We start from the raw sequence: 20,093 nt of genomic DNA, 5'->3' as shown, positions 1-20,093 counted from the left end.
CATAGCTTCCCTTCTCAGTTACTCTTTCAAGAGATGTTCTGCCTCCTCCTGTCTTCTCTGTCCTGTTGCTTTTCTGATCCCTACTACTCTTTGACTTTCACTTCTTATGCCCAGTTTTCAAAGAAGTTACTCCCTCCCTAGCCTTCAGTTTTATAGGGACATTTAAGAAACAGTAGCTCAAACCTTGGAGTAACTAGATGATTCTAATGACTGAGGCATCAGTGTTTTTCTTTGTTACTGTCTATGCATCAAATAGCAGCATGCATTGAATCTTTGTATTTAGAAAGCTTCAGTAATTAGGTTCAGAATCTTGAGAGTAACTGTAACAAAACCATGACACACATTCATAGGATATATGAGTATTGAAAAGACCCTGGAGTTACCCTTAAAAATTACACAGACTCTGTGTGTCTGATTTGACTGTTATCAAAATATAGTGTTGATTTTACTTCCATTTAAGGAAGTAGCTTTATATAATTATCCAAGCATAATTTGACTTGTATGATAATTGAAAAAGGGAAGGAGCACTGCCTGGAAAATGTACTTTCTTACAAATCATGCTGTCTAATAATAATAGAAGAATCTGGAGTAGTGCTTCTAAATATCAAAGTCTGTTAATCTTATTTGTTCTGTCAGCCAGAAAAAATAACAGCAGATATTTTTAAATTACACAAAATTTTCATTGTACAGTCTTTACAGCAAGAAAACAACACTGGAAATCTTGTTTCTAGCCTTCATTTGATCTGATCATTTGATTTGAGGAAAGCTCTCAGTCTAAATACCAAAACATCTATTATGCTGTTTGTTTGTTTGTTTGTTTGGGAGGTGTGTTGGGGTATGCTTGTTTGATTTTGTTTGGGGTACTTGTCATCTGTTTTAGTTTCCTCACTTCTACTGACTAGATAGTCTCAAAATATTTGAGTGAGTGATGGCAATTAAACAAAGAAGACTGAGCTGAGCATTATGAACATGCAGTACCTGATCTGTCTGCCCTCTTCAGGTGATGGGTCCTTATTATTCCATATATGGACATTCATAGATATCACTTCATTTGTATTACAGTGAAAACATGAATAAAATGAATGTGTTCTCAGAGAGCTTCTATAATTTGAACCTCTGTTAGGCCCAGCTTTTACTCACAGGAGTAGATTGGTGTTGTTTCTTTAGTTCCCTTGTTTTTAATAATCATTTTAAACAACTAAGCTGAGTGCATTATCTTTTTGTTCACATATATATCTATATTAGCGACAGTTTACATTCTTGTCTTATGACTCAAGAGACTTACATATTAAGGACAGACAGCAAAGTATATTTACTACAAATATAAACACATACCATTATCCTATTATCCTAGAAGAAAACACAGAAAAACACCTACATATAAAAACTATATGTACAGGAGCACATATAATTAGTGATGTCAATTATAATATAACATTCTCTACCGTGTACTTACTATGCTTGCCTACTTTATTTTAGAGCATCATTGCAGAAACAGGTGACTATGGGTTAGATACCCACTAGAGGGAGAAAATGAAGTTGTAGGGGTTTTAAGGCACATGTTAGTAGGTGGCAGCTCTGTTAAAGTCTGTTGTTTTTCCCAGTAACCATTTAGAAATGCTGCCCCAACATACCTGCTCCTTCTGGTCTCATAACATAATGTGAAAATTTGCTCATAGGTCAAGGCATAACATTATTTAGAAAGACAATAAGTCATTAAATCCTTTACTGGTTTGTGTCACAGAGATATAACACAGATTTTATTTCAGGAGACTAAAAAGGCACAACAGATGTATTTGGAGTTGTATGGCTTTAAATGTTGTCACTGTGCACATAAGAGTACTTGTTACGATCAATACAAAACTATCTTTCCTAATAATGTTAAGACTAGATTATAAAGAATAGTGTGTATAAAGCCTGGACAAAAGGCTGAACAAGCAGACACTGTAATTATGGATGAGGGAAGAACTCCTCAAGCCCACGCTCTAATGAGGTGTCAGGGCAGGACCCTGGGCTGCTAGGAAACCACCTCCTTCTTGTATTAGGAATGAGAAAGCCAAAGAGCCAAACATATCCAGAGGCTGATGACAAATGCCAGAGTCCTAAACAACACTTGTGCGTAGAGCTCTCTCTCTCTCTCTCTCTCTCTCTCTCTCTCTCTCTCTNTGTGTGTGTGTGTGTGTGTGTGTGTGAGAGAGAGAGAGAGAGAGAGAGAGAGAGAGAGAGAGAGAGAGAGAGAGAGAGGAAACACAGCAAATTTACAAGCAAAAATTTCTGTCCCTTTCTATCTTGCCTAGAACTCTATATAGCCCAACCTGGCTTTGAAGTAGAAGCCATCTTCTCACCCATTTGCCAAACTACCCAACTGAGTGGTCATGAAGAGCTGCAGAAGTTTTCTCTTCTTTTATTTTAAAAGTTTCCAGGGTCAACCCATATACCTGAAAGATGATAGTCAAGATGGATAGGGAACTTGGTCCTGTAGATGCATCACAGATCCCAGGGCTGACATTGCTTAGAGCCTACATAACTACAGACAAAGATTGAGCCCAGACATGGATCTAGAAATGGTTTTGTAGACCTAGGGAAGGTAGGGAACTGAACTCCATGGGAACAGTGTCAAACATAATTTCTGTACAATGTCATGGTTATACTTGCCAGATATGCTTTGACAGAATTTTATGAGATTGCTCTTTAATTTTAAAATATCTAAGTTAGAAAAATGTCTAAAATTTAAATAACATATTAATTATGGCATTTCTTGTCACTGAGTGGACTGTTAGTAATTCTCTCTATCTCTGTTTCCTGTGTACTGTGGAAGGAAGTAGGAGCCTAACAAAGCTCAGACATGAAGGAACTTAGTTAGGTCAGTATTAGACAAACATTAGCAATAATTACTAGAGCCCTAGGCTCTGCTTGTTCTTCCAGGATTCTGCAATCTTAACTGGCAACATAAAGTTCTACCTGTTGAGTCAGACCCATTTGAGTATAGACTGAAATACATGTCACTCCGTGTTCCAGTAAGGTCAAAGTCAGCACCAGTAAAGGTCAACTCACCTCTGAATCTTACTTATTTCTTGTTGCTGTAACAGTATATCTGATATTAAGTAATTTATAAGGTATTTGTTTCTCAGAACTCTAGAGGCTGGGAAACCCACCATAAAAGAGCATATATTCCATGCTTGGTGAGGGTCATCTGCTTTCACGTGACCAAGACTAAGAAGGCAAAAGGGGGCAGCCACAGAGAAGCCTCTTTTAAAAGGGCTTCAGACTCAGAGTGGAGGAATCTTAGACACAGTTACACTCTAAAGACCCCACCTCAGCCACTGTATTAGAGATGCAGAACACCCCACAAGAGTTTGAAATCAGTATGCCTGATTTCTAGACCCATTTTAGTTTTCTTTCTGGAAATAAAACTGAAAGGTCACTCTGTCTTCTGAATATTTTAAGAATTATTTAAGCAGGATTTTTTTTTTTTTTCAGACTAAGCCAGATGGATGATTTGGACTAGGGAGTCTCCATATTTAGATGGCTAAGCTGGTAGTGAAGGGAGCCCAAAACAGAAGCTATTTTTAGTTCTTGGAATTCTAGACTATATCTAGGAAGATCAGTGAAGAACTCTTGGACACACACACACACACACACACACACACACACGAGAGGGTGTTAGGGAAGAGTGAGCTAGGCTTGATGTAGAGCCTGCCTAGGGAAGTCAGGGGAGGGTGCACATAGCCTGACATTCTGCTATAGTTAGTACCTCTCTACTGTAGTTGCCGCCTCCACTCTGCCCACTTCAGCACCTGTGCTATGACACATGCAAGTCAGAGCTGTTTCACCCTGGATTCCAAATGTTTAGGAAAGTTGAAAGAGAGAAGAAAAGTTGCAACGTGAATTTGATGGACTCTATCCCTGTAAATTCTCACAATCACATGTAATTATGTCCATAAAAATACGTACTTCAATGCTGAATGCACTTTTAAGGAGAGAAATACAGAATAAAATTTGTGAACCAAGATAGGAAAGAGAGTACTGGATGGCACAATATAGAGCAATACTTTAAGAGCCCCACCCCCACCTCTTTCCATTGCTCTAAAGTAGAGAGAACCATACTCACCACATTCCCGTAGCAACTTGACGAAATCTCCTGTGTTACATAACCTGCATATTCTCTCCCATCTAAACTGTAAGTGATTTGTAGTCTTGATGTCTATACCTCATTCACTGTGTGCCTATGAGTAAAGTGGAGGCAAATGATTTTCAGTGCCTATAGGCCATCTCAGGTGAAAGGATAAATTCTAGGACCACTAAACACAAGAAAAACTGGTAGATGCTCATTCCGTATTAGAGTCTATGTTTACCATAATGAACCTTGTTATAATCAAGAACTTGGTACATGGAGGATTAAAGGCAATTTCCAGATACAAATATCTATTCAGATACAGTCCAGCATAGGAATCAATGTTCTTAATGAGATCCACTCTAAAATACCACATTGAATTAGTTAAAAGGGCTTACTCAATTGAACCATTCTGTGTCTAAAATACTGATTTATGTCACAGCATGTAGATCTGTATTATACAAAATAATATTAACACAATCTACTTTTACTCGAACTACTTTAGATGTCCATCAAGATTACTTCTCAGAAATTTCCCTCACTGTGACTCAGTGTGGCTTTACCTGCTGATATGCTCATTTTTACACAAAAACTGTCAGAAGGAAGAGCACCTGCGTGGTTCAGAGATTATGAACTATGACTTCAATGAACTGAAACTTTAAAGGGTCCCCTTGCAGTGCAGTACAACCTGTAGTGAAGGTTAATCCCCAGATACAACAAAGGTCACATTTCCATCCTCCTCCTTTCTTTCAGTCTTAGGAAATTAAATGCTAGCTATCCAGATGTCCATCAATGACAGTGAGCAGGTTGATGCTTCCCAAAAAAACCTATATATTATTTGATACTATCTATTTCTAATAAAAGGTGACTCTATTTCACTTTTTTAACTGCAATTTGAATTTGTGTTCACTTTCCACAAAGAAGAAAGAAAGAAAGAAAAAGAAAGAAAGAAAGAAAGAAAGAAAGAAAGAAAGAAAGAAAGAAAGAAAGAAAGAAAGAAAGAGAAAGAAAGAAAAGGCTAATGGTCCATCTTAACTTGACTTTCAGAACACAGTAGATGTGGCTCTGCAAGTGCGGTCTCCTGTGCCAGGTGCCTCCAGCTGGGTCCGGAATGCGGATGGTGTGTTCAAGAGGTGTGTCTTGTTTTTGTTTGCTTGCTTGCTTGCTTGGTTTTGCTGCTTGCTACTTTTGAGCTTTTTCCTTCCTTAACTTCCTCTCTAGCCTGATTTCATTGCCCCACTACTCTGTACTTTAAGGATGCATCAGGAACGAGAAAGATATTGCTGAGCATCAGGAAAACTTTATTTGGTTTTCTGTGGGAAAGCAGATTATCTGGCTGAATATGAAATCAATTGTAATATTTTTGTTAGAAAAAGTGTGGTAATTTTGACGGGAGTGTACACCATTTATGCTTTCCATCTGCTCTATAGCAAAATGTGGCAAACATACAATAACATTGATACCTCAGTAGACTTTGATATAAGATTCCTGCTGCAACTTGCAGCATAAAATTATAGCCTAAGTTTGATTGCTTTTTTAATACTTGCTTATAAAAAAAAAATCAAGATCATTCATTGGTCCATTTTGCTTCTTTTTATATGAAATACCAATAGTTCAGTGATTTCCTAACACTGTATAGCAATTTCTTGTTACTAATAGAAAATGTGATGCCTTTATTTTCATACTTAAACCTGTTCATAAAGTATTGTGTACATGTAAATCCTATAGAGTGGAGAATAATTCACTGTTATTGTTAAAAAAAAAAAGTTAATGTGTGGAGAATAATTCACTGTTATTGTTAAAAAAAAGTTAATGTTTTGCATTCTGTGTAGAAAAATAAATTCCAACAAAATTCTTAGTAAAAATTATAATGTTATCTTTTTGTCTTGCTCTAATGTTGTTTTATAGGGTTTTTGAACTCTTAAATCAGAGTTACCTATCTCTATATATTTCCCCACGGTGCCATCTGCTACATTGGAGTTTCTTTGGAGGTTATTTGGGTAGTTTTGTAGTTACTTATGCAGCTCCTGGGCATTGCAACCAATGGGCTTTCAGAGACTTGTGCCTGACATGGATATGAATCTCTAGTTTTACTTCCTCTAATTTATCTCAACAACTAAACTAGCATCATCTTGTCACCCTCCCTTTTCTCCCTCCTCATGAATGTAACAGGAAGACAAAGACTACTGAGAAGTAGATGAATATCACTCTCACCTGTGAATAAGTCAGGGACTCCGGTGTAAGGGATTCACGTGCAATAGCCATACCAAAAAGCTACCTTTTTTGCTGAGAGTCTCACGTTTTCCTGTGTTCTCTGAGCTTTATCATAGGAAAGATCAGACGTCATTAACTAACAAGGAAGTACTTTGTCACCACCCATCAAGTCAGACAATGTCATTAAAAGGAAGATTCCAGAGTTTCTTAGTCAAAGATCATCAGTTCTGTGATCTAAAGACTAGACAGCATTCTTGCTATTTTCTGAGCATCCCTTTCTTTCCTCACCCATCTCTATAGCCTTGGACATGGAGTTGCCTTGTAGGGTTCTCTGTGTCAGGGATGTGACCTGGTTTTCCTGATCCTAAGCTAATACTCCACTCATCACTTTAAGGAGAGCCTTGCTCTTTGTGCCAAGCCAACTTCAGCTGCTGAGTGCTTTAGTGGGAATCGTTGGGGTGAGCTTTCAGAAATATGTTTCAAAGCGTAGTTGTCAGCCAAGTGTGACATTGGGTTCCAGAGAGACCACTCCTCCTCACAGCTGTGATTGGTACAAAAGGGGAGAAAAATGGCAGCTCTGAAAATACCCATCTGTCTGCCCACAGAAGCAGAAACTTGGGAGTGTGCCAAGGGATGGTAATTCAGAAGGAAGAGGGCCAGTTGCCGAGGGTGTGCTGAGGAACAGAGGGAACCTGTGTCAACTGTTGGGCCTGCAAACAGGAACCTTGATGAAAACATTGAACATTTGCAAGGTTATTCTTGTCTATACACTGTAGTGTAATGTAATTCATATTTAGAAAGATCAGACTCCAAAAAAAAAAAAGATGAGACTCTAAAGAGACACCAAGTTTAATTTAAGCCCTAGTTCCAATGGTTTCTAACTGTAAACTATGTAATCAACTATCCCTTTAAATCACATTTTTTTTTCCTATCTCTAAAATGGAAATACTGATTGTGCCTACTCCACACTTTAACCAATATTTAATGAAGTAATATATGGCATAGGACATTGAACATTGCTTGAGATATAGAACTTGTGACTATATATACATTACTTATATTTAGGGAACTGAGCTGACTATGCCAATAATTCCACCAAGAGCTGGAGAGAGATGGCTCAGAGGGGGGAAAGTGCTTGCTTGCTGTACATGCAGAAGGATTCAGTTAGGTCCACCATAACCTACATGAAAGCCAGGTGGAGTGGCACACATCTGTAACCCCAGCACTGGGAGGTGCAAACAAACATATGGGTCTTGCTGGCAAGACCGTCTAGTTGAAATGGCAAACTCCAGATTCAAAAGACTAAGTGAAAGACTGTATTTCAAAAAACTAAGGTGGAGAAGTAATGGAAGAAGACATGTAAACATCAACCTCCAGCTTCTATACATCCCTGCGTGCACAAGCAGTCTGATACTGTCAAGAAGTAAAATCACCCATCATATAGACACAGATGTGGCTGGTGGCCATGATTTCTCAGCCAGAAAAGACGGAGGGAAAGAAAGAAGAGGTTATTCCTGATCATGATGATAATGGATGAAAAGTGCCTTAATCAAAATAACACACATCCTATAAGGTCCACTTCATGAAATACCCAAGTAGGGGTGGTGGAAAAGATGTAGGAGCTAGAAGGCAAGGAGGAATGCTGAGAAATTATGTCTACTAAGAACAACTCAGCATTGCATTTTGAAATTCACAGCAGTTGTAGCTGCCTGCACTGGACCTGCAAAAGACTGGTCTTGTGAACAAAGGGTTATGGATGGGCCATCCTTTCCCTGCCAAAAAATTAGCAACTGAAATATCCTGGAGAGGTGTAGTCCTTGTCTTTAGTTGTGTACTGAATGGTGAGCCCATCAGGCTGAAGTAGATAATTCCAAACCCATAAACACAAAGACAGCCCTGAGTCACAAAACAAAACAAACAGACTTGAATGTGGGAAAAATATTTGCAGAGAGGAAAAGGCATTACTGGTGGAGGGAGATAAAAGGGGGAATATATGCATGTATGAAATTGTCAAAAATTAATAAAAATTCTGCCTCAAAAAGTCACTATGGATGTAGACAGTATACACTCAATTTGCTTCCATTTTCATGTGACATTTTAATCTGTTAATCCATAATCTCTACTTCCCCTTCCTTCCATGCTCCAGAAAACCATTAGAAAATGTTTGAGATAGAAAGTACCTTGTTAATATACTCTAGTTAACATTTGTGTTTCTTGTTAACATCCGTAAGAGGAGACACATTGTTTGAGCAATTCTCTTTCCATCTTGGCTGATACAGTCAGTGTTAGAACGGAACGCGCCTGACTTGAAACCACAGTCATCACAGAATAAGATCCTTCCATTTCCAAGCAGATTTCTGGCTTTGGAAGCCCAAAACACTCAGTAGGGGGAAAATGCATTTTGTTTATATACAGAGATTGTTTTGCTATTGCACAGAAGAGGCAACTGGTGAAGGCTAAAAAGCTGTAGGGACTTCAGCCTGGGCCTCTCATTCTCACCAGATTCTCGCTACAGAAACTTGTAGTCTGAGTTCCCCAGTATTTTTCTTGAAGAAAAAGTTAAAACATAAGGGTTAGAAGAAATTAAAATGACATAAACTGCCAAGAAATTAAAAGGGTGTGGTTTCAAATTGCTTTCCTTTCAAATGGAAAGTAAGCCGCAATGGCAAGAGCCTTTTCTTTCCTTTTCAAACGTAATTGGTCTGTTGGCAATGCTTTTCTGATTTAGTGCTTATAGTGGGGCTAAAACCACCATTCTGATTCAGACATTGCAAAACAATTGAGAAGATTTTGCTATTTTAGCAAAACTATTTGACATTTAAAGGTCACATGGCATATAACTTGATGTATAGTTACAGGAAATTAGCCACCTCTTCATCATCTCTATTTTGTACATCAGAGTTCAGACACTCTAGCAGGCTGGAAAGGAAGATTAGAGCTGTTTATATTTTATTTCCTTTGCATGATATGACATCATGGGGACTTTACATCGGGAAAATGATTGTAGCCCTTTTGTGATGTGACATGTAAGTTGGAAATGCAACAAGTACCACACTTGATCTTAGCAAAAAGGCCAAGAAGCAATTGCAACAAGTACCAAACCTTGTGTACCCTCAGTGTCCACATGCTGAGAGAAGCAGAGTCCTCCACCTAACCTGAAGTGTACTAGAGGAACTGTGCTGTACCAGTTACTGCCTACTTCTCTGAGGAACTCCAAGCAGTTTACAAATTGTATCTGGCTGATAGCTGTGGGTATTACCAGTTGATATGATACATTTAGATATAAGTAAAGGCTACAACTGTTTTAAGCTTCTGCTTAAAATCTAGGTGAAGGTTAACTGTAAGCCAAATTTAAATGTGTCTGTGTCTGCAGTACCACTTACCAAACACTTGGAAAGTTTAATTAGAAAGGGCAGATTGCCCTTTCCCTTTCACCAGTGAAAGACATACACTAATTATCAGCCAACATTGTGAAGCCATCCATGATCTGTTGACTTCAGTAGTGAAGACTCTAGCTGCCTAGCTTTGTATCATTAACACTTAGAAAAATCATTATCTTGTAGTGTCTGCTCAACGGTCTTTTGCTGAATGATTAATTAACTAGAGATCAAATTCCCTGAATCATATAACTGAAAGGTGAAATGATTAAATGCTGGGCCAAAATAGCTCTGCCAGGAAGATTACTGGGCAAATACTCAGATCACATGTAACTATCTCAAATAAATAATTTAGATCAATATTATCCATAGTAAAATAGTTCCATACTTTTCAGTACAAAACCTGAATGGTCACATGAAAGAAATAGAAATATCACTTTTTTAATCTCATCCAGAACAAATTAACTTTTAATCAAACTTCATTAATCTTAAGCTAGCCACCATTTTATGCTGAATGATCATGAAAAATTTAACTTTAGATGCAAAATCAGGAAAGCCTGAATTGGAATCATCTATTGCTATATCATCACAACCATCTTTCTTGGTTTATCTAGTTATTTACGGGCTGCTTTGTATATAACAAGCTGCAGAAATTGATAGTTTAAGAAGCTAGAATTCCAATTCCTTCTTAGATGAGTTGTCAGCACAGTTAGTCATGTGATTTTGGAATTGCTCTCATCTCCCAAGCACAACAGTATACAGTAGACATGCCAGCTGGGTTCCTTGAAACATACGGCACACATGTGGAAACAATAAATTGTCCACTTTGACTAATTCTTTTCTTAAGTCTGTCTTTCCAAAGTCAGATGTTTAAAAAGAATGAAGCTGGTGTAATTTTACAGGGCTCAGTCAACAACAATTAAAGTGCTTGATTAAACTCTCCTCCTTATTAACTTGCTTTCCTATTTTTAAATGAACTGTAGAAGTGAAACTTTTATTCCTGACAAATGCTTCATAGTTTTATTAGAAGCATACAGCTAATTTATGTGATAGCTTAATTTGTTCTACATGGGAAATGTCTCCTTTGTAATATTTACATTGTAAGGTTTCTTAAGTTGTCACAGAGGTGATTTGCTAAAAACATCAGTGATTTTATTTCTTTTTTTTTTTAAACAGGATTTTGTTTCAAGTGGATCAAGAAGTGAACGTTGTGATACTGTTTCCAATTTGATAAGCAAAGGCTGTCCAGTTGATTCAATAGAATACCTGTCTGTGCATGTAATAACATCAAGTGAGAATGAAATCAATACCCAAGTGACACCGGGAGAAGTCTCAATCCAACTGCATCCAGGTTTGGCAATTTTCAAAGAAATCTGTGATCATCCTTAATTTGCAATGACAGCTCCTAGTAACTTGCTCACAGTTAATATGATACAACCAACAGCAGAGTAGTTGAAATCTATTGAGCTCAGATCTTGTCCCTGTCATGTTTGTAGCTAAACTAACTAATGTGGCCTTGGACACATTAGAAACCTTATCTCAACCTATTGTAACTCTGTGTTCTAATCTTATGGTCCAGTTACACTGTGATGTAATTATGCTCTGAATCCAATGAAGCTCTGGAGAAAGGGAAGTTTTTCTTACATGTAGTTATTTAGTTGGTAGAAGGGCAAAGAGGCACACACATGCCACAGTGCACCTAGAGGTCAGAGAATAAGTTGCAGAAGTTCTCTCCTTTAGCCATGTATGTTTGAGAATTGCATGGCCATTGTCAAGCCTGGTAGCTCCAAGCCTGTCATACCCGCTAAGACAAGAAAGAGAACTGAGAACATACTTTTTAAATACTCTCTCTCCATTCCTCAGAGTGCTGGAATAGAGCAAATTCTCCATAAATACTTATATGATGCTAAGTACTTAGAGTCTTTGCTATGAACTTTTAAACAAAACTATCATTTATTATTATCATCATAATTACCTTAGACAGCTCTGTGATGGCATTTGAGATTAGTATATACTTTTCCTCACACATTTCTCTGATATCTCTCCTTCTGTCACAGTATGCCCCTCAGTCTGACATATGTTGTAGATCTGGAGAACAACCATTGCCCCAGGTACATGAATTCCAATACATGAATTGTATATAAGATGTTAAAGAACACAGACATAAACCACAGAGCTAGAAGAGTGGTTTAAAGTAATATTAAGTTGTTTTCAACTCTTCATTAGTTCACTGTGGATGGTCCTTTCTTGTTTTTGTTTTTAATAAACTAAAAATTATTTCACAATCCATATCTTTAAGCACAGAGCAATAAAATTGACTCACAAAATGTAATCAAGTTCTAATCATAAACTAAGAGTAACAGTGACAAAATAATTCAAATAAATAAGGTATAACTTGAATTGTTATTTTGAAAAAGATGAATAAAAATGAACTGAGCATACAAACAAAAGGACAGCAAAACAAGCAATCATACCCAGTCCAATCTGCCCGTAACGTTCCCGTAGCCACACATATGTTTTGCCTGAACACTCAATCTTCTGAAGTTAAAATGGTCCATCCACCTCTAATGATGTTTTTCTCTACTTGGTTTTACAACAGGCTCATGATCGCAGGTTTTTCTAATCTCTCCTAGATTACTTGCTTGTTTGTTCTTTCTGTATTAACCCTGAATGGTAACATACATGGTGCTCCCTTATAATTTGGCTTTCTAGCTCAGGTGTGGCCAGGGTTACTTCCTGAGCACACCTACATTTGAAGGTATGATGTTACCATGGTCATTACCCCAAGCCTTTCTTCAAATCCCTCAGATCCCTGTGTCATCTCTCTTTACTTGACTTAACAAGTTGTTCATTAGAGAAGAGCTGAAAATCATTTCCTTCAATATCTTCAGAGGAAATAAGGGGGAAATTATATACCAGAACAACTGAGCTTAAAAATTTGATACTTTAGTATGTTTAGCTGCCACCGCACAATGTCTTATATTTGGTAACACAAATGATAGAATTATCTTTTCTCACAGTTCCAGAAAGGCTAAAATGTCTAAAGCCAGGGAAGTTCAAGAACAAGGTATACATGGTTCTTCACCAGGATAACAGGTTTTCCTAATGACTCCTCACATGGCAGAGTTGACCGGGAAAGTCATAGGAAGGGGGAAAATGTAGAAAGAAGTTCCCCAGTATCTCAGAGGATTATTAATCCCATTATTAAGTACGACCCTCATGATCTCATCTAAACCTATCACTTCCCAAGGCGCATCTCCAAATACTATTCAGTTTTTAACACTGATATATAAACTATTAAAGTTCATAAAATATATTAAGAAATTAATCACAAGAACCCTGTTACTGAAACTAAAAATTATTTCACAATCCATATCTCTGAGCACAGTAAATTAAAATTGACTCAAAAGATAAAATCATAGTTCTAATCATAAACTAAGAGTAATAGTGACAAAATACATTCAAATAGAAATGATATAACTTGAATTGTTCTAAAAAATGGAAATGTTTGCTTTTATTTTGAAAAAGAAATGAATAAAAATGAACTAAGCATCCAAACAAATGACAGCAAAACAAGCAATCATAAAATAAAATGAAATAATTTAAATTTAAAATAACAAGTTAAATATAGCATTAAAATAAAATGTAAATAGATATAAGCTCAATGAGAATAATAAATTGTTAGTAAATCTAATTAATAAATAAAGATAAAACAAAATTAATTTTTTATTAAATGAGAACTAGTATATAAGTACTTTTGGTATAAACAGTTACATAGTAAGAAGTGCTTTGTGTTCATTCAGACTTTCAAGGAACAATTATACCTGGGTCATACAAACTCTTATACAGATTTGCAGTAGCCCTACAAGATATGTAGTTGTTGTGAGTCAGTCTACCTTCACTGTAGCAAATCAAATAAGACTGCATTTGCTAAGAGACACTATGTTCTGACAAACAAAAGAATACACATTTTTGAACAAGAAGATGTTACTGTGGCAATTACAAGTCTCCAAAAACTCTGTTACATTATATTCAGTAAGGGTGAGATTATCCCAATCAAGTTCAAATACAGTTTCTCTAATAGACCAGCATATTTCCTTAGAATATGTTGCTAAAAGTGGATTTGCTAGGTGAATTAGCTTTATGTCACTGTGACAAAATACTTCAGAGAAATAACTTAGAGATTTGTTTTGTCTTATGATATCAGCATTTCCATCCATGATCATTTGGCTTCAATGATTTGGGGGCCTATGAGACTGTTTGTTATGGCATGCAGACAAGACATAAACATGCCTCATTTCATGTTGGTTAGGGGCAAAGAGAAAGAGACAGGGGTCCAAATATACTTCCAAAGGCATGTGTCCAATGGCTAACTTCATTCAGCTAGGCTTCACTTCTTTATTAAATGTTCTATCACCTCCAACAGAACTGGAGAATCGATCAGACATTTAACATACTGGGCCCTTGCAAACATTCAAGTTTCAAATTGTAACATTGTGTTAAGGGGAGAAAAATTGTTTAGATTTATAATGTATATTTATTCTCATAAAATTCATAAGAAAAAATGAGATTCACTTAGACTTATGTGAGTCAAGCTACCTTTCTTATTTAATGTCTTCAATTTTTAATTAAAAATTGGATTACATTTATTTACTTAGTGTGTGTGTGTGTGTGTGTGTGTGTGTAGGCAAAAATGCTATAGCTCATAAGGGGAGGTCAAGGGACAATTTGTGGGAGTCAGTTCTTTCCATAATATGAGTCTCAGGGACAAAACTTGGGTCATCAACAGCAAGCACCTTTACGGATTGAGCCATTTTGCAGGCCCAGTCTTCAGTGTTCGCAGTGTGATAGTCTGTGAGCTATCTGCTCTCAGCCTCCCCATGACAGTACTAGGGTGCTTGAACATCTTTGATAAGCTTACTATTTCTAACCACCTTTTCTTTACATTTTTGGTGTGATTTTCTTGTCCATACTAATATGCCAATCACCCTATTTTATAATTAAACACTAATTTCCAGCAGGTTATCCTGGTTTATATATTATTTATCTCTAAGAAATGTGACTGTATCCTTCAAATGCCCTGTTCTTCAGAAAATACTTGCAATGTAGTATGTATAATTTGCGTGTTTCTGCTTATGTGTTCATATAATTTATACACATCAATAATTACAACTTTTCCCTTTTTGGATCCATATTGTTTGAGATATTATCAGATTATAGGAAGATAAAAAGGCTTCAGAGATGAAAAGCAAGCCCTATCCATAAGTTTACTTAGAATCCAATAGAAATAATGGCAATAATCAATGATATATGTTTTTCTGTGTACCAAATACAGAGCTAATATTATAGTGTAAAACTGTCTTATAGTAGCTTTTAGAAATTGAAAGATAATAAAGATGCTATATCTGTAACCTCATAATTATATGGAAAACATTAAAATGAGAGTATGATCCTGTTGCCAGGGAAACAAGAGAAGGAAGCTCAGCCTGGTCCAAGGAGAAGTAGCTTACTGAACAGTGTCTTAAAGCAGTAATTACATGAAGGAAAAGGAGGTTAGCTTACCACAGCCAAAATAAACATAAAGCAGGCATGGAAGCATGTGTTGGCAGAGTATTTCTGGGAACTTACAAGAAGTTTTATTTCATTAGACTTAAGAGGAAGGTAGAGGTGCTTCAATTTGCCATAATTAGTTACCTGAGCATTTTTAAGAGGCAGGTACATATACATCATGAGCTTTACCAAAAAAAACAAAAAACAAAAAACAAAAAAAACAAAAAACAAAAAAAACAAAACAAACCAACCAGCAAACAAACAAAAATCAGAATCCATGGTGTAGTGTCTGGAAAAGCTCAAGGCCAAGGAGGAAGGTGAAGTAAGAAGGGAAAATGTAGGCAAAAGCTAAGACAGGGAGGAGAGAGTCAGGGGGATTTGAGTTTTAGGCCAATCTGAGCTACATAGTGAGGTCCTGTGCGAAACAACAATAAAAGGAAAAGATGCAAAGAAGAGGACACCACATGGGAGGAGAGAAATTACTTAAGGCAAGAAAATACCAAGGAGGAAATGTTATGGTCAGCCCCAGATTATAGTCAATTATAACCATTTTCCACATAGTTGGCCTTGACTATCAACTATGTTTAGTGGTTTGACGGTTTAATGTGGGCAACAGGATCTAAAATTAGTTAGAAAATGTCGTTTAATTCACAACACACACACACACACACACACACACACACACACACACGCGTCTTCACATTCACTTGTACTCCATGAAGAGAAGCTGAAGAAAAGGAAGCATGTGTTCCATGGCAGAAAGGATTTGAACAAAAACTAAAACAGCGTCAGAAACTCATTTCTCATTGTCCAAAATGTCCTCTTCATGAGACTGGTAAGAAAAAGATACCAGCAACATAATCAACATCGCCCTTTATCCTCCATACTCAGAGCAAAATGACATGAGTGACCACTAACAACTACACATGAGCTAAGGATGCACTGACTAAAACTCTAGTAAACGTCAATCTCAATAGTTGTCCATCACGTCTTTGTAAGTATTTGGAAAGTAAGCTTCAGGTCCATTTCTCCATACTTAGAAATCAAATTTGATTGAATATAACTGTTTGATAATGTCTAATAATTGAAAGAATCCAGTTTGTTTTAAAGTAATAATAGGAATGATTGAACTTGGGTCATTGTCTTAGTTATGTGATAAGACATCAATTCTAAGGCAACTTTTAAGAAAATGTTCATTGGAGTTATGGTTTCTGAAGGCTAGATTCTATGATGACACAGTAAAGACATGCTAACAAGAACAGCCTAGAACTCCCATCTTGATCCACATGTAGAAAGTAGTGAAAAACATACTGAAAATGGAAAGAGTCTTTTGAAACCTCAAAGCTCACCCCTAGTGACACAGCTCCTCTAACAAGACTACATCTTTTATTCAGTTCCAAACAGTTCCACTGACTAGGCATGAAGTACTCAAAGATTTAATCTCATTGGACTCATTTTCATTCTAACTACCATAGTCATGAAAAAGTAATATAATTCTTTAAATAAAATTGTCTTAAAATCATATATTACCACTAATGAGGAATGACTAAGAAGTTATTCTTTAATTTAGTTATTTATATATTTATGTGTGTTTTGCTTACATATATGTTTGTGCACCACTTGTACACAATGCCCTCAGGGATCAGAAGAGGGTTTTGGATCCCTTGGGATTGGAGTTACATATGGTTGTGAGCACCATGTGGGTTCTGGAAATCAAATCTGAGTCCTATGGAAGAACAGCTCATGCTCTTAACCAATGAGCCATGTCTTTAGCCCAAGAAGCTATTCTTGTAGGAAGAAATATCAAGAGTGATTAGCTCTCACTTCTCTTCCTTCCTCACCTTTGTTAGTCTCTTTGTTTTAAAACACTGCATAGCACCAAGTATTTGATGAGCATGAGGTGTTGCCACTTCAGTCCAGAGTTCCATGGACTACCAGCACAGTTTTGCTGTTATTCTCATAGATCCTTTGGTAGCATTCCTTAAACAAGACAAACCCTAGCACACCAAGTTAGCTGGTGGCCAATTTTTAATTAAATAGGGCATTTTGGAATTTTATAATTTAGATATCCTATAAAATCACTTATAATAGGACAAAGGTCATAGTTTGAATTGAGTATAAATAATAGACAAGAGTAACTTGTGCAACATTCCATTAAAGAATGGTTTGATCAGCTAATATATACCAGTTTGTAGAATATATGAATGTAGTGCATCTATCTCTGCATAGCTCATCTCCCACAGTTCCTCTGACATTAAAATATTGCTACTTAAGACAGCCACGGGTCTTAAGTAATATATCTATACATATTTCTCTATATTACAAAACACAGCTATTTTTTTCCATATACATAATTGCATAATCCAAAAGCAGCATGAGAGCACATTAAGGGTAGTGACTGAAGTTCACAGGCAAGGAAGGCATGGTAATGCAAATTTGTTCCCATATTAACAAGCAAAGTGGGATTTGGAGTCAACCTGTCCGAACTGGCAAAACCTCACTGGCAGTTCAAGGGTCTGGAAATGTAAATATAACAAATATTGTTTCCCTGGGCAATGACTACAAGACCAAAGTATAGAAAGTTTTCCTTTGAATGGCAACTTATCTTATTGAGGTCTTAGCCTACGTTGGGGACTGATCTAGGTGTCTATGCTGAGGCCAGCATCTAGATAATCCAGGATTCTGTCACAATGGTCTCCAAGGCTTTCTCATCACCTCTCTTTGCTGAGCCAGTAAAAGGAGATTTTGCTGGCTAGGCTGTGAACAAATCTTGTCAGTATAGAACTCCTGTGTGGCTGGCATTTGCCTGAAGTGTCTTCAGTAGCTTAGGCCCCCAAGGAAACCTTTACAGATGCTGCACAAACTGCCTTTCAGTGAGGTCACCAGCCCACACATATGTTGAGTTATCTGCACAGTCTGCTGAAAACTGACACATCTAGCATCCTCTCTAAAGACAGAGAGCCATTCATTATCAGACAGAACCACCATAAACTACAATAATTCACCAAGATAAAAAACACCTTATGGCTAAAGCCTAAGCCCTTTAGCAATCTTCCCAAGCAACATTCATAAAAACAATTACACAATTTATATATGTCTTAAGTGTTGACCTATGTGTCAAGCCCTTCTGTATGAACTATGCTCTCCAATTGTGTTCTGTGTCTTTCTTTTTTTAATCTGGCCCTGTATACTAATTTTTGTTGCTCTCCTACATTTAAATCCCCACTTTAATTACAGAATGTTTCTACTGGTACTTGTCATCATGGACCCAAAGGGTGAATAGAGCAAATGCTCTCTGAATGCAGCCCAGCTCCTAAAGTGGACTGAGAGAATGGACAAGGCTAGGTTATGCTTACCTCGCTTTTCCTTCCAAACTTAGGGGAAGCAGAACTCAGAGTACTACATTCATGGGGTTTCCTACTCAGGCAGCAAACTAGAAATGAATGAACACCCCTCTTTTTTTATATTTGTTCCTATCTGCCAGTAAAACCTTATTATTTTGAAAGGTTAAATAGTTCAGCCTGAAAAACATTGGAATTGTAAAAGAATTTAAAGGAAAATACAGGAATAATTCATTGATTAGTGAAATCTTTTAAGTATATCATCCCACTCTCTATGTGGCTATACAAATTGTAATTAATTTTTATAAATATTTCCCAATTGAAATGTTCTCTGTATACGAGCAGTTAATGATTTGAAATCATTTAACTTATTGCTTTAAAAGGAGAAATTCACAAATTTTAAGTAGGTGACTATTCCTAGCATATCTTAAATGCAGACCCAGAATCTCTGAAGGGTCGAGATGAATAACCCATGTCCTATGTCAAATCATAAGGTGGTCAAGAACTAAATAACCTGCACTGCAGACAGCTACCCTTGGGCAACTCTGCCTGTCTTGGGAGTAACTGTGTCTTCCAGGCCAGTTATTTTGCTCAAGGCCTCTGTGATCTTTCTTCAGCATACAAGCCCCTCTATGTGTTGAACTAATAATTTCCACACCTTCAACATGGTATGCCTTATTTTCTGCTCTAACCCACTGACTTACCCAGTAATCTATAGGAGGAAGCTAATCAGCTGATTCATAATGTGTCACTCATTATCTCAAAGAGATTCATGTATTGTCACGTGTCAAAGGGTTTATGTCTCATTGGCAAAGGCACCTTATTGCAGAAGGATAAATTAACACCTACATAGAATAAAAAGTTATTTTTCGTAAGGAGTCTTTTTGATTTGCCTCAGATCATTCCCTGAGCACAGCCACACCTAAACATTTTCTAGACAGAATGCTGCTTATTACTTTGCAATTTGGTTTCCCAGCTCTGATGGCAATGGACAATTTGTGTTTATGTAAATGATTCCTCCTACATTTGTACTGAGCTGTTCAATTTTTTGATTGTATATTGTCTACAGAACTGTCAGAAATTCATTGTTGTAGCTTAGATCTGAGGCATCCCTCATGGCTATTTGTTTGAACACTATGTCCCCAGCTTCTGACCCTGTTCTGAAAGGATATGGCTGGTATAGTGGGCCACTATGAGAAGCTTTCAGGAGACATACCCAACTCTGCTATCTTCTACAACACTCTGATTCCTGGTCAACAAAGATAAGAAAAAGTGGATCATCAAACTCCTGCTGCCCCAACTACCATGCCATCCCCACTAAGATTACTGGCCGTATCCTCTGATTGTGAGCACAAACAATCTGTTGTTTTCACTTATGTTACCTCTATTCAATGTTGAGTCATGTGCATAATGATACAAAGTGGCAGTCACACAATAAGAAAAGTAACTTGAAGTCGGGCGTGGTGGTGCACGCCTTTAATCCCAGCACTCGGGAGG

General features: G+C 37.0%; 1 protein-coding gene across 1 annotated transcript in view; it reads left to right on the top strand.

The window, feature by feature from the left end:
* Positions 1-20,093, top strand: part of Itgb8 (integrin subunit beta 8) — a 78,511-nt gene that overhangs the window by 25,311 nt on the left and 33,107 nt on the right. The window contains exons 2-3 of the mRNA XM_021201976.2: positions 5,162-5,247; positions 10,882-11,056. Coding sequence (XP_021057635.1) covers positions 5,162-5,247; positions 10,882-11,056 — 261 coding nt within the window. The remainder of the gene's footprint in view (positions 1-5,161; positions 5,248-10,881; positions 11,057-20,093) is intronic.

This window comes from Mus pahari, chromosome 7 (assembly GCF_900095145.1).
Source record: "Mus pahari chromosome 7, PAHARI_EIJ_v1.1, whole genome shotgun sequence".
NCBI lineage: Eukaryota > Metazoa > Chordata > Mammalia > Rodentia > Muridae > Mus > Mus pahari.
Note: the sequence above shows the minus strand (reverse complement) of the source record. Positions and strands in the feature narration are given on the sequence as shown.